The sequence below is a fragment of the Pagrus pagrus genome (genome assembly GCF_965226575.1).
Source record: "Pagrus pagrus genome assembly, chromosome: 4".
Lineage (NCBI taxonomy): Eukaryota > Metazoa > Chordata > Actinopteri > Spariformes > Sparidae > Pagrus > Pagrus pagrus.
Window position 1 is genome coordinate 6462034 of NC_140188.1, and position 12354 is coordinate 6474387.

The following is a 12354-nucleotide window of genomic DNA, read 5'->3' on the forward strand; positions in this document are numbered from 1 at the left end:
TTGATGACATCTAAGACTAAACATACAGTGTGTATGTACTTTGTGACACACAAGTTTAACGGTTTGAAACTTGGAACAGGAGGAAGTGCACACAGCTGCCAACGGTACCTGGCACTCCGCCACATACAAACCGTCCTACACTGTGACAAAACTGTGATCTAAATTATAGATTCATTTGGTCAGAATAAAGCCCGTTAAAATCTTAACCTGCAAAGACCCAGGAGGAGGAGTCCAATATTTTCCTCCACAAATACAAAAATTAATAGGATAAAATGGAAATGCTCATGTAAAGTGTTAATTTTCTACTTTCCACCGACTTTATTTTCTACATTTCAAGATATTTAATCGCCCACAGAGTTGTAGTTTAATCTGGTCTAAATTACCAAATAGCCTCTGTGTTGATGCTTCAACATGCAGGAAACTGCACTTTTTCCAGTACCAGCTTGTGGCTCCAGTTTTTAGATGAGTTCAGAGTGATAAAAACCACATCCTGTTAACACGTACTTTTCTGGCTCCAATGTGCTACTTCACTTTTTCTAATTTTGTGTTCCAGTATTTTTGAAACCTGTGAACTAACGTAAGCTGGCTTGTCTTTCCCTCACAAATAACTTAGATACCACTCTGCATAGCTATTCAGGCATGCAGTGTAGCAGTGTGTTTCACCCCTAAAACAAAAATGAAAATCAGTGGTCAAACAGTCAGCTCAGTCAGGATGACTGTATGCTGTGAAACATGTAAATAAATGGTGAAGCAGTAAAATGAAACCATGTGTGTGGCTATTCCTGGTCAGCAAGACTCAATCCATATAAACCACGATTTAACCAGAAAAACGAAGTGACAGCAAAGGTTTTTAAATTCCAAACATGGAGTTCGAGCCGGTGGTGCCAGGAAACTGCACAAACCCGTTCATGTTGGTTTTCAGTAAAGCTTCAGACTTTAGACTGTTGGTTTTAGGTGCATGTACTGACATGCAGCACTGTAGGTAACAATAAGGATACAAAGTCACATAATTACTGGATCATAACCAATCTGATCTCAAATACTTTATTATCTTAGTGCAGTCCTTCATACTTAATAATAGTTATTCACTATTTGTTTATTCATCCGGTAATTAGCAGTACAGCTATGTTAACCAGTCATTCATTGAAGAAGTACTCAGATCACTGAAGTGAAAGTATAGTATTGCAGTGAAGAAATACTCTGTTACAAGTGAAAGGCATGCAAACATATTTTTACACAAGTAAACGTACAATTGTATTTGCATAAAAATATACTTCAAGTATCAACGTAGCCATTATGCAGAATGGCATATTTCAGAATAATATATCTTCAGGACCACAATTTGCCATTTTGGATTATAATTATTCATGTATTCCTGTGTTCATAGCTTTATTGTTGCAACTGTTAATGGTTGTTTAACTACTTTATCTCTGCTGAATAGCTTGTGACTTTCAATAACATTTTATCTTAATCTATAATATCACAACATCATTTATTTGTTGACTATAGTTTGTATTTAACTAAATCTCCAAAGCAATTAGTAACTGAAGTTGTCAAAGAAATGTATTGTTGTAATAAATACAATATTTGCCTCTAGATTGTAGTGGAGTAGAAGTATAAAGTGCTTCAGTAATTACTGTGCACCACTGTTCACCTGATACCTACTATGTTTGGGAGATGGAGGAGGAAGGTTCAGTGTGTATCTTTTTAAACAGAGGAATAATTTCAGATCGAAACCCATAAATGATGCAGAAGAATCTGCAACTGAAAGATTCTACATGTAGTTTCCCTTTCATGTGAGGTGCTGCGGTTATAGGCCCATTACTTCTCAGAGGGCAGTATGTCAGAGCGCATCTGTTTGACTTCAGTTTTCTGCAAATCAAATTCATATCTCTTTCTTTTGCAACGCTTCATCAGTTTGCTCTAAAAGTTACACAACATTTATAGCTACTGTCACCACGGCCTGCGCCACAAGCAGCTACCTGCAGGCAAAATGTCTATGAAGGAAAACACAAAGAGCTATCCCCTGAAGCTGCTTGTCTCCTGCAGACCACTTTGTTTTCTGTGCTACAGTGGTTGTCTGGTAAGTCATTGCTCACCTGGTGGTATCTGTCCCCCTTAGCCAACGGGGACGAGCTGTCCTGCACAGCCAAGAATCTCCAGATTACAAAACCTGTGTATCGTGCAGTGGAACACATGACATGACAAGTTTGGCAAGTTCGGCAAGGCAGGGGAGTCGTGCCAGATGTTACAGCCCCTCCTCCACTTCTTAATCACCTACTTTCAGCACCCTTGCTTGGGCCACCCTATCTCCAAACTTGGCTCTCATTTTGATCTCAACTACACACCTGTAAAGCTTGGAGACTGCATCTTGCATGGTTTTGAGGCAATCACAGAGACAAAATGATGACACATAAACTTCTGTGGTATTTTCGACAGTGGGTGTCTACAGGACCACATTGTACCGTGATGACACACACATTTAGAAGGTGGGAAAAATACCAGTCACGCTATCACAGCTGGTGACAATCACTTGACAACCTAACCTTTCATAGATGGTTTAGTAGCTCATATAAAAGTCTTCTTATCACGTGTGCACAAACAGCTAGGTGTTGATGTCCATCTTACTTACTGGAAATAGTGTTGGGGCTGTGGTGCAACAGAAAATGTCAGACTAAAAAAATGCATGAAAACAAGTTATGCTAAGTTGGTGAAACTTGCTGTAAAGGGGTTTTTATAATGGTTGCAGTGGGGGAGGGTGAAGTATTTGTAGGTGGGGAGTATTTGTTTTACAAAGCAGTCAAAAGCTTTAAGTTGATAAGGCCGTGTGGGGGAGCGAACTGACACTGAAAAAGCCCACAGCAGATTCTTGTTCTTTTAAAATGCCAGGTCGCTGGTTTAGTTTCCATTTAGTAATAAATTAAACCATAGGTGCCACGCAAGAGAAGATGAAGCTTAAGATAATAAAGTTCTCACAATATTTGTATTACTCACAGGTCATGCAAGGCTCACATTAAAATGATCACAAAGTGTCAATGATGTAATGATGTCTTCTCTTTTGTACCTTCTCTAGGAATATCTTTTAAAATCCTAATGGCTTCAGTCCGGTGAAGCACCGCCTGATCTGTCATTTACCCTTAAGATTTTAGTCTCTTTTGTCAAACAGTATCTGATAAATCTTCATTTTTTATTCTTGTAGAAAGATGTATGAGATTTGTGTCAGGTCTCTGGTCTACACTGACTTCCTGTTGCTGTGGCCGTCTTGGTCTCAGTGGTTTGTGTATGGACTGCAGTTCTGTTGAGTTGTACCAGTTTCACTTGCTGTTTGTTTGCGTTTGTTTGTTTGTTTGTTTGTTTGTTGACACCAGCAGTCTCTGTTTCCGAGGTGAACATTTCAGAATGAGCCCGAAGCCCTTTCAGTCCCAGTGAAACTGTCGGTGGTCCAGGATGTCCTTTTGCCAAGTTAGACATTTGTTCAGCAGTTTTCATTTGGGCTGCTCATTTTTCATGTTGCAATGACCAAACACAAAGAGTTTCAGTGCAGGAGGATGTGTCATCATAGACTACTTCTTCAATTAAGTCATTGCTTTGAAAATTTCAAGTCAGCTCGGCTGTGCCCAAAGGAAACAAAATCAACCTACCGGCAAAGCACCTCTGAAGCTCACTAATTAACAGTAGCTGCTAACTGACAGCGTATGACAATTTGTAATATCGAAGAGTTTCCCCAGCAACAAACAACAAACCCGGAGAGAATCAAACTCTGCAGCTTTTCCTGAGCTTTGCACTATGTGCTGGTTTAGAGCACATTTGTCATCTGTTCTATAGGCTGATTGGATGTGTTCTGGCTAAGTGTAGCTAAACTCTTCTACATTGGGTTCAAGTGTGCATCACAAATGTATCAAATTTTGATTGGATAACGAGTCATTTTGCTGAGTTTGCAACCCTCAAAAACACGTATCGGTCATTTTACAGCCACTTCTTTCACAATGTATGTAAGCTTCTGGGAAACAAATAGTTTTTGGCCAGTGTGCATCATGACACAGTTTGGCCACTAAGTCAAATTGGGTTCAAATTCCAACGCTGTTGCAGCACCAGGCTTTGAAGACAGTTTTCGTAGTGTCCAAACTGTGTAATTACATCATCACGTGATACACTGCGGCCCAAATAGACTTTTTCTCATAAGCTAAAATTGTGAAAGAAGGGTCTGTTAAATGGTGGATACATTTTTTGGAGTGTCACAACCCCATCATAATTTCAGCCATTTGGTCCAATAACATTTGGAAAGTCTAGAAGAGTTCACGATTAAATTATTTTATCCCTGTTCAAGTTAGCCGGGGGCTAAACTGCAAGTTAGCCAGCTTGGTCGGCAGAAGTCTCTAAGAATCCTTGGCTTGGACGTAAGCTGTAATATAAGCTTGCTACGTTAGCTAGCCTCTCATCCAGCATGCTTCCTTCTATGCAGTGATACGATTATAAAATGTATTTTGGTAGAAAGCAAATAGTTCCTACCTGAAACTGCTCACAACAAATTCTGTAGATTTTCGTGAGTAACTGGGTTATGATTTCTGGAATGAGACATTGCTTCTGAGTTTATCAAATGCGTTTTTGTTGGCGCTTTGAGCACCTCCAGCTGAATGCCATCTAGTTCCATTATATTCTAGAAAAGGTTGATGTCTCAATGGCCGATATCTACAAAATTCTGCGACTCACACCAAAACAATCTAGATGGATAAAATGCACCACAGGTAAGACAAAAAATATGTATTTTTGATGATAGTGTGAATTGCCCCTTTAAGAAAGTTTAGATCTAAGTTGTAACTCTTTTTTTGTAGGTTTGTAGTCATGATTGTGTTACTAACTTGTGTCTGAGTACACTTCTGACTGCCGCTGATGGTCATTACACAACAATATTATGTCACCTACTATCTTTCTCAGGCATTTTTCTCTTGTGCTTGAAAGCCTTCAGTCTTGGCCTTGGGGTGCCAGACAGTTTCCTGGCATTGTGAGAAATTTAACAGTCCAGGGGTTTCAGGCACATGTTTTTGTTTAGCGACCACATACTTGCATGTGAAGAGCTTGTTTTTATGTGCTGGATGGAACTATTTTGTGAGGGAAAAGACAATAGTACAGGTTTTTCTATTTTCTCGAACATTTCACTCCAGCCTTGATGATGTTTGTTTTGCGGCGGGCTGACAAAGAGAGGCACCCTGGCCATAAAACACTGTCTCTTTGATTCTCTGCGAGATTTTCCTTCATTTGTTTGACTATTGTTGGTGACTCTGTGAAGTCAAAATTAACCATCTCTGGATTAGTGTCATGTTTCTACACTTGAGCTCATATGTTTGTAATGCTGGAGTCAGTTCCAAATGGGGAAATATTATTGTAACGAATATTCAGCAGCAGAAGAAGTTCTCTTATATTTGTGTGCTTTTAGTCAGATGTGAACTTGAAAGGATGGATTTAGTGTGCCACACAGGCATTCGTTTACTGACGGGAAACCCAGGTAGAACACTTCCCATTTGACACAGTACCAGCCACCAACACAAATGCATTCAGACAATTTACAGTATTCTCTCGCCACACTGCCCATCAAGAAGCCGAAAGCACTTTCAAGTTGTCTGAGACTAATTATTTATAAACTTCACATTCCTCCGTGCTAAGCTACTTCACTCACAACAGAGGCCCCAATGTTTTTACTGACTGCCAAGTGGGGAGTTTCTACTACAGGACAAGTTGAATGCTATTTCACAGAGCACTGAGAGGAGAAAGCTGTGGGCATGGACTGACATGGGCTGAATAGAAAAAGCTTTCTGTTCGGTCTCACATCCAATGTCCCTCACAGAATAAAACTCTGTTCTCCTTTAGCAGAGCTGCTGCCCACACAGGCTGTCAGAAACTACAAGGAGACAGTTCAGTTTTCTTGGACCTCCCCCGAGACCTGTGGAGGCAGCCACCTCAGGCACCTGCAGGGTTTTTCTTCTAAGGCACTTTTGACCTCCTTTTTAAAATGTTGTATCATGTCATGATGTATAGTGGTGGAAGAGTCTTTACTTAGTAATATCAAGATGTAAAAAAAACTTGAGCATATTTCAAGTCCTGCATTGAAAATGTAACTTAAAGCAGCTACAAGAACTTAAATTTTTCGTTGATTCTGGCGCCCCCTGTGGACAAAAGCGGTACAAAAGACAAAACTAAATTTCTTTTTATTACACAGCTGTTTACAGAATACACACTGTGAAATATGACAAAGTGACTTAACTTTACAGGAAACCGATTTCCTCAATATTACCAAGTAAAGTAGTACTAACACATTTTTTAAACTTTTTAGCTCTTTTAGAAATCTACTTAATTTTTTTTTTCAGAAAAATATATTTAAAGTTTGAAAAGTAAAAGGACTTGTTATGCAGAAGAATAGCTCCTGGCAGTTTTATATTATTACCATGTATCACATTATCAGACAAATATATATATTTTTTTTTATTTATATGCTGTGGGGCAAATTAACCTATGACAACCTATGACCTGTGTGTTATATTACAGTCTCATATATAGGTCTGGTAACTTGGTAACTTGGTAATCAGCCAAGTTACAAAGTTGTTAAATTAATGTGATAACGTAAAAAAAAGATAAAGAAAAGGTGGAGTATAAGGTATAAAGTAGCAGAAGTACAGTACTTGAGCAAATTTACTCGGTACATATCACCATGTATGGAGTTGTACTTGGTTTGAGACTCACTAAAAACAAAAACAACCAAAAAAAAAAAAAAACATCTTGAGGCCTTTAAACTTAAGAAGAGCACATTTTTATTGAAAGTTGCTCTACAATAAGCTGAATATTGGTGGTATAACACTTAATATAGGCATTTTTAACTTTTGCTCTCTCACTAGTAAGAGTGAGAATAGCTCAAAACATTTATTTTAAATATGTGTCCATGCATCAAGATGTGTTTATACATTACTGGCACTATTACAGCGGATTATGAGCACTTACTTCAACACTGTGCTGAATTCCCTCACAGTGCTGCTCTGAGTTGTTTCGTGTTGATTCCTCCTTTAACTGTAACGGCAGACAAAGGAGTAGGAGGAGTTAGAGGGCAGCCAGTGGGAGGAGTTACTACAGCTGCTCTGCCTTCCACTCAAAGTACAAAAACTGTCTGTGATACCGGCACAAAGGAGAAGTGGAACTGTCTGAGCAGCGCGAGTGCTGAGTCAAAGCGTGTGAGGCTGTCAGAGGAAGAAACAAACTGAGGAAAGAGAGGCAGAAGTAGAGACTGAGTGACTCATTCAGTTGGTAAAGAGAAGTGGGGGGTGGGCAGGAAACAGACCCTGAGGACAAACTGTGAGACACACTCACATTGTGACACAGACAGACAGACGAAGAGCAGGAGCTCAACTCAAGCTGCAGCACTGTCCCTGGGAAGAAAGACGCCTGGTGATTTGTGGCCAGGACCTTATGAGAGGTGGTGACAAGTTTGTTGCTTTGGAGCTGAAGAGGACAAAAACACACTGACTTGACAAAGAGGAGGGAATTTGACAAAGAGGGCATCTTTCTAACGGACCTGAATGTGGATATGCCATCTTTCCTTTTTGTGCACTCAGAAGCTCGTGGCGGTTGAGGACTTCATGAGAGAAAAGGAGACACATTTGGGTGACTGATTTATCTGAGTGAGTAACTTGTGGGGTGCAGCCTGGTTGGGAGACAGGGCAGGGGGAGGGGAGGACGCTCCAGCCTGATTCTCTGTCCCCTGGGAGGGGTCTTTTCAACATGAGGTAACCCCCAAAATAACTACATCAAGACAGGGGAGGGAACCATGTTGACCATGTGCAGCACTCCTCTCTAACATGGACACATGTGTTGGAAAGAAACCTTAGTGCAAATGGCCTGAACTATCAAGGACTGTTCTGCGCTTTACTCTCCATTCATGGTGAGTTCATTGTTCAAGGAAGCCCTTTCATTAAATAGCTATTACATAACAGACACCCCTCATCCGTCCACTCTTTGTCTGTCAGAATGTACAACATCACCGTCCCCACTTACATTTCCCCTTCACAAGGGGCTGAAATTAACAACACCTGCATCAAGAATGATGGCTTCAAATACCCGCTATACAGTACTATCTTCAGCATTGTGTTTGTGGTGGGACTGATCACCAACGTTGTGGCCATTTACATATTCACCTGCTCTCTTAAGCTGAGGAATGAGACCACGACCTACATGATGAACTTGGTGGTGTCTGACCTGCTGTTCGTCTTCACGCTGCCTCTGAGGGTCTTCTACTTCATCAACCGGAACTGGCCTTTTGGAAGTATGCTGTGCAAGTTCTCTGTCTCGCTGTTCTACACCAACATGTACGGCAGCATACTCTTCCTCACCTGCATCAGCGTGGATCGCTTTTTAGCCATCGTACACCCTTTTCGCTCAAGGGCGCTGAGGACCAAGCGCAATGCTCGGATAGTGTGTATTTGTGTGTGGGTGCTGGTGCTGTCAGGGAGTCTCCCCACGGGGTTCCTGTTGGACACAACCTCACGTGAGAAGAATAAGAACAACGCCACTTTCTGCTTCGAGAACTTCTCCTCCAAGCAGTGGAAATCTCACCTGTCCAAGGTGGTGATCTTCATAGAGACAGTGGGCTTCATCATCCCACTTCTGCTCAACGTGTGTTGCTCCATCATGGTGTTGCAGACCCTGCGTCGCCCCCAAACCATCAGTCGTGGGGGGAAGCTGAACAAAACGAAGATCCTTCGCATGATAATCGTGCATCTCTTTATTTTTTGTTTCTGCTTCATCCCCTACAACGTAAACTTGGTTTTCTACGCTCTGGTCCGCACAAAAACTTTAGAAGGCTGCTTTGTGGAGTCGGTGGTCCGAACCATCTACCCAATAGCCCTCTGCATCGCTGTGTCCAACTGCTGCTTCGATCCCATCATTTATTACTTCACCTCAGAGACCATCCAGAACTCCATCAAGAGAAAATCTCAGATCGACCGTTCGTTTGACGTCAAGTTCTCCGAGGCCCTGCAGTCAGAAAGCAGCTCCAACCTGCAGTGCAGCCTGAGGAACCTCAAAGCTAAAGTCTTTCACAATGAGTCATCAGTGTAAGGGAGGCATTATTAAAATCCATCCTTCAATAGAAAAAACAAACCTCCTCGAGACAATGGGAATGGATTTGTTGGAGTGCTTTATGAAGCACCTGCCAAAGAAGTGTTTGATCTCAGTCTTCATCTCAGGGCAAATGTCTGGACCTGTTGTCGACAGCCTCGCCACTGCAGTATAACTGCTACATGACCCTTTGTTCACATCTGTGGATTTGTTATTACTACTTACTAATTTCCTTTTCCTGTGGAATATACTGTAATTGTGTTATGCACAATTACTCTGCCAGTGACCTGGAAGGGAATGTGATTACTGAACAGCAGGACAGTTACGATATTGAATGCTACTTGTGCCTGTATATGTGTACATTTCCATGGTAAATTGTGGTGCTAACTTTAGAGTAGTATCTATTAAATTAACATAAAGTTATATCAAGCTATAGATTGTACAGAGCTTTGTTTTTGTGTGTGTGTGTGAATTAAAAATAGGTCACAGAAGTGCCTTTTTTGTTCTGGCAGCATTTCATTATAGACTCTTTATAGACCATTAAATGCACTGACAGACTTCCACAAGCTGCACTCCTGCCACAGTTATGAATAAAAGTCATGTACTGTTTAAAACAAACGATTGCACCTGAAACCTTTTGTTATTTAAATGAAGACACTGGAGTAAAGATACTTTTAAACGCTGAACAAAGATGAAAATGACACGAGTGACACATTAAACCGCATGAGACCACTCGACTGTTACATCTCTCACGTTTGACCTGTATGCAAATGAGGAGGTAAAGAAGTGGAAGTAGAAAGTCTGATGAAATTTCTCTAACTCCCACTGGGTAGTGCCAGCTTCCTGTGTCACAACCACTGGTGGAGGAGAGAAAGTCATTAAATTATTAAGCAAACATTAGATAAATATGCATGGAAATGTGGTGTAAAAACCACCAAGTCAAGAACAGCATGATTCTACTGTCTGCCATAATGACGTCTGCTTGAACATAAAGAGGATCAGTCAGTATCGTAGAGAGGAAATGAAGCCTTGTAGTGCCTTTTATGTTTAACTTAACCTAGATAGGAATTCAATTTTATCATCCAGTAACATCTTGTTTCCCTCCTCCACAGGGACAGTGTGTTTTTAATATCACCATGCACTGACAAGGCTGGTCCTCCGCGGCACCAAAACAGTACAGTCAGTACAGCTACACAATAAATCAGGAAGCTTTTACTCAACTGAAAAAACTATCAATAAATAAGTCCTGTAGTAGTACTAGAAAAACAGATGTGTGAAATATTTGTCGTGCTGTGGACAAATTCACAAGTGATATGGCATCAGTGAGGAGTCAACACAGCGTGAGAGTGAATAACAGAAAGCACATGGCGCTCTAACTTTATTGACATAGCCCGAAGGTCAGTCAGCGGCACTTTATACATACCCCACCTATAACTCTACTTCTGAGGCCATGTGAGCGAGTCAAGGACAGGGTTAAAGACCTATGCTGTTATGAAAACAAACAAGTACAATTTGACACTGCAGCAGTTCACGTCATCTGTGCAGGAGGCCACTTAGCCACATGCTTACTGAGCATCATGAACTAGAACTCGTTCAGACCTGCTCCAGACATCACGATGACACATTTGAAGAAGACATCATTGCATTATCATTATGTTAATCTGTATAAACGAGTCAGACGCTGTGTATTCAGCACAAACAACTGTTATCTGACCACCAGCTGTTTGGGGCTGTTGTCTTCTGGGCCAAAGGTCACGGCAGACACAGAGGGACAAACAAAGGAAATCACACTTTAAATGCAGTTAAGATATGTAAATACACTACAGTTTGGCACCAAGAGCAAACTTTTGAAATACATAAATTATGCTTCTTAATGCATATTTCAACATCTCTTCAAAAAATGAAGCTACACTTTCCTCATATACAATGACAATGCAAGTTACTTAATTGTTCCCACTTCCCGCTCACGATGAGCATGTTGCTTAAAGGGACAGGTCGTCCCAAAAACATACATTTTCCTCTTCCCTGTAGTGCTTTTTACCTGTAAAGATTGTTTTGGTATTGTGTTTTTTGCTGTAGAGACGTCACCTTCCTTCTCTCGAATACAATGAAACTAGATGGTCCTCAGTTTGTGGTGCTCAAATACTCATAAAAACTCAACAGCAATGTCTCTTTTCCAGAAATCAAGTCATGGTTACTCTTGATAATCCACAGTCCTTCTTGTGAGCGGTTTCATGTATTTTCTCTTTGTATCACTGAGCAGAACGGACGAGAGGCTAGCTAAGGAAGCTAACTAAGCCAGCCAAGGTTGCAGCTCAGCTGAGGAGGATGGCGATAAAGTCTACATCCTGTGCTGTCACAAACATGAGCCTCTCATTCAGGTAGATGCACGCTTCCCTCTGCACGGTGATATGATTGGTGGGCGTATTTCGCTGGAAAGAAAATGATTCTTACATGAAACATGCTCACAACAAAGTCTGTGGATTATCTTGAGTAACCAGGTCATGATTTCAGGAAAGAGACACTCCTGTTGAATGTTTAAATGCATTTTTGGCACTTTGAAGCTGAATGCCATCTAGTTTCATTACATTAGAAAGAAGAATCTCAAAAACTCACTTAATTTACACCAAAACAGGTAATTTTTGCTTTTTGGGGAACTGTCTCTTTAATGTCAAGAATATGCAGTTGTGTATACACTGAAGTTTCATGGTTGTATAAGCTCTCTGTATCAGCGATCGGACCCCTCACGTGAGCCCAGCAGGCTCCTCTTTATACACAACAGTTATCTAATCAGCCTGACCTCTCCTTCCCAGCAGGCCGCAGGGTGAGAAAGCACAGACGCCACACTGCTTGTCATCACATACATTCTGTTCTACATTGCTTCGGTAAATTCAGATGGGATCATGCATCAAAGTGTTCCTGTACTGTACAAGATGAACTGATAATCTTTGAATTAGTTTTTTGTGCAAGTGAGGTGAAGGAAATATGGAACGTTTGCACTAGTAAACACTTCTTCTTCTAAGATTCTAGAAATTTAAAGAGGATTTGACATCTTTAGATAAACATGTTATAAATAAGTAATTTTTTAAGCGACTGCTGAAATCCTCCAAGGTCACACCAAGCAAAAACAAAGTTTTGGCTGCTTATGTGTCAACATCAGGGTCAGAACAGTCAGTAACATCCTTCAAGTCTAAGCAGAGACAAAAACAAGTCTAACTTAAAGCTTTAGGATCTTATTCCCCTGTGGTACATCCA

General features: G+C 40.8%; 1 protein-coding gene across 1 annotated transcript; it reads left to right on the forward strand.

Moving 5' to 3' along the window:
• The first annotated feature begins 7183 nt into the window (after positions 1-7183).
• lpar6a (lysophosphatidic acid receptor 6a) lies at positions 7184-9593 on the forward strand. The gene has a single exon (XM_084351936.1). The coding sequence runs from the start codon at positions 8011-8013 to the stop codon at positions 9097-9099; it is 1089 nt and encodes a 362-aa protein (XP_084208062.1). The 5' UTR covers positions 7184-8010; the 3' UTR covers positions 9100-9593.
• Positions 9594-12354: the final 2761 nt, after the last annotated feature.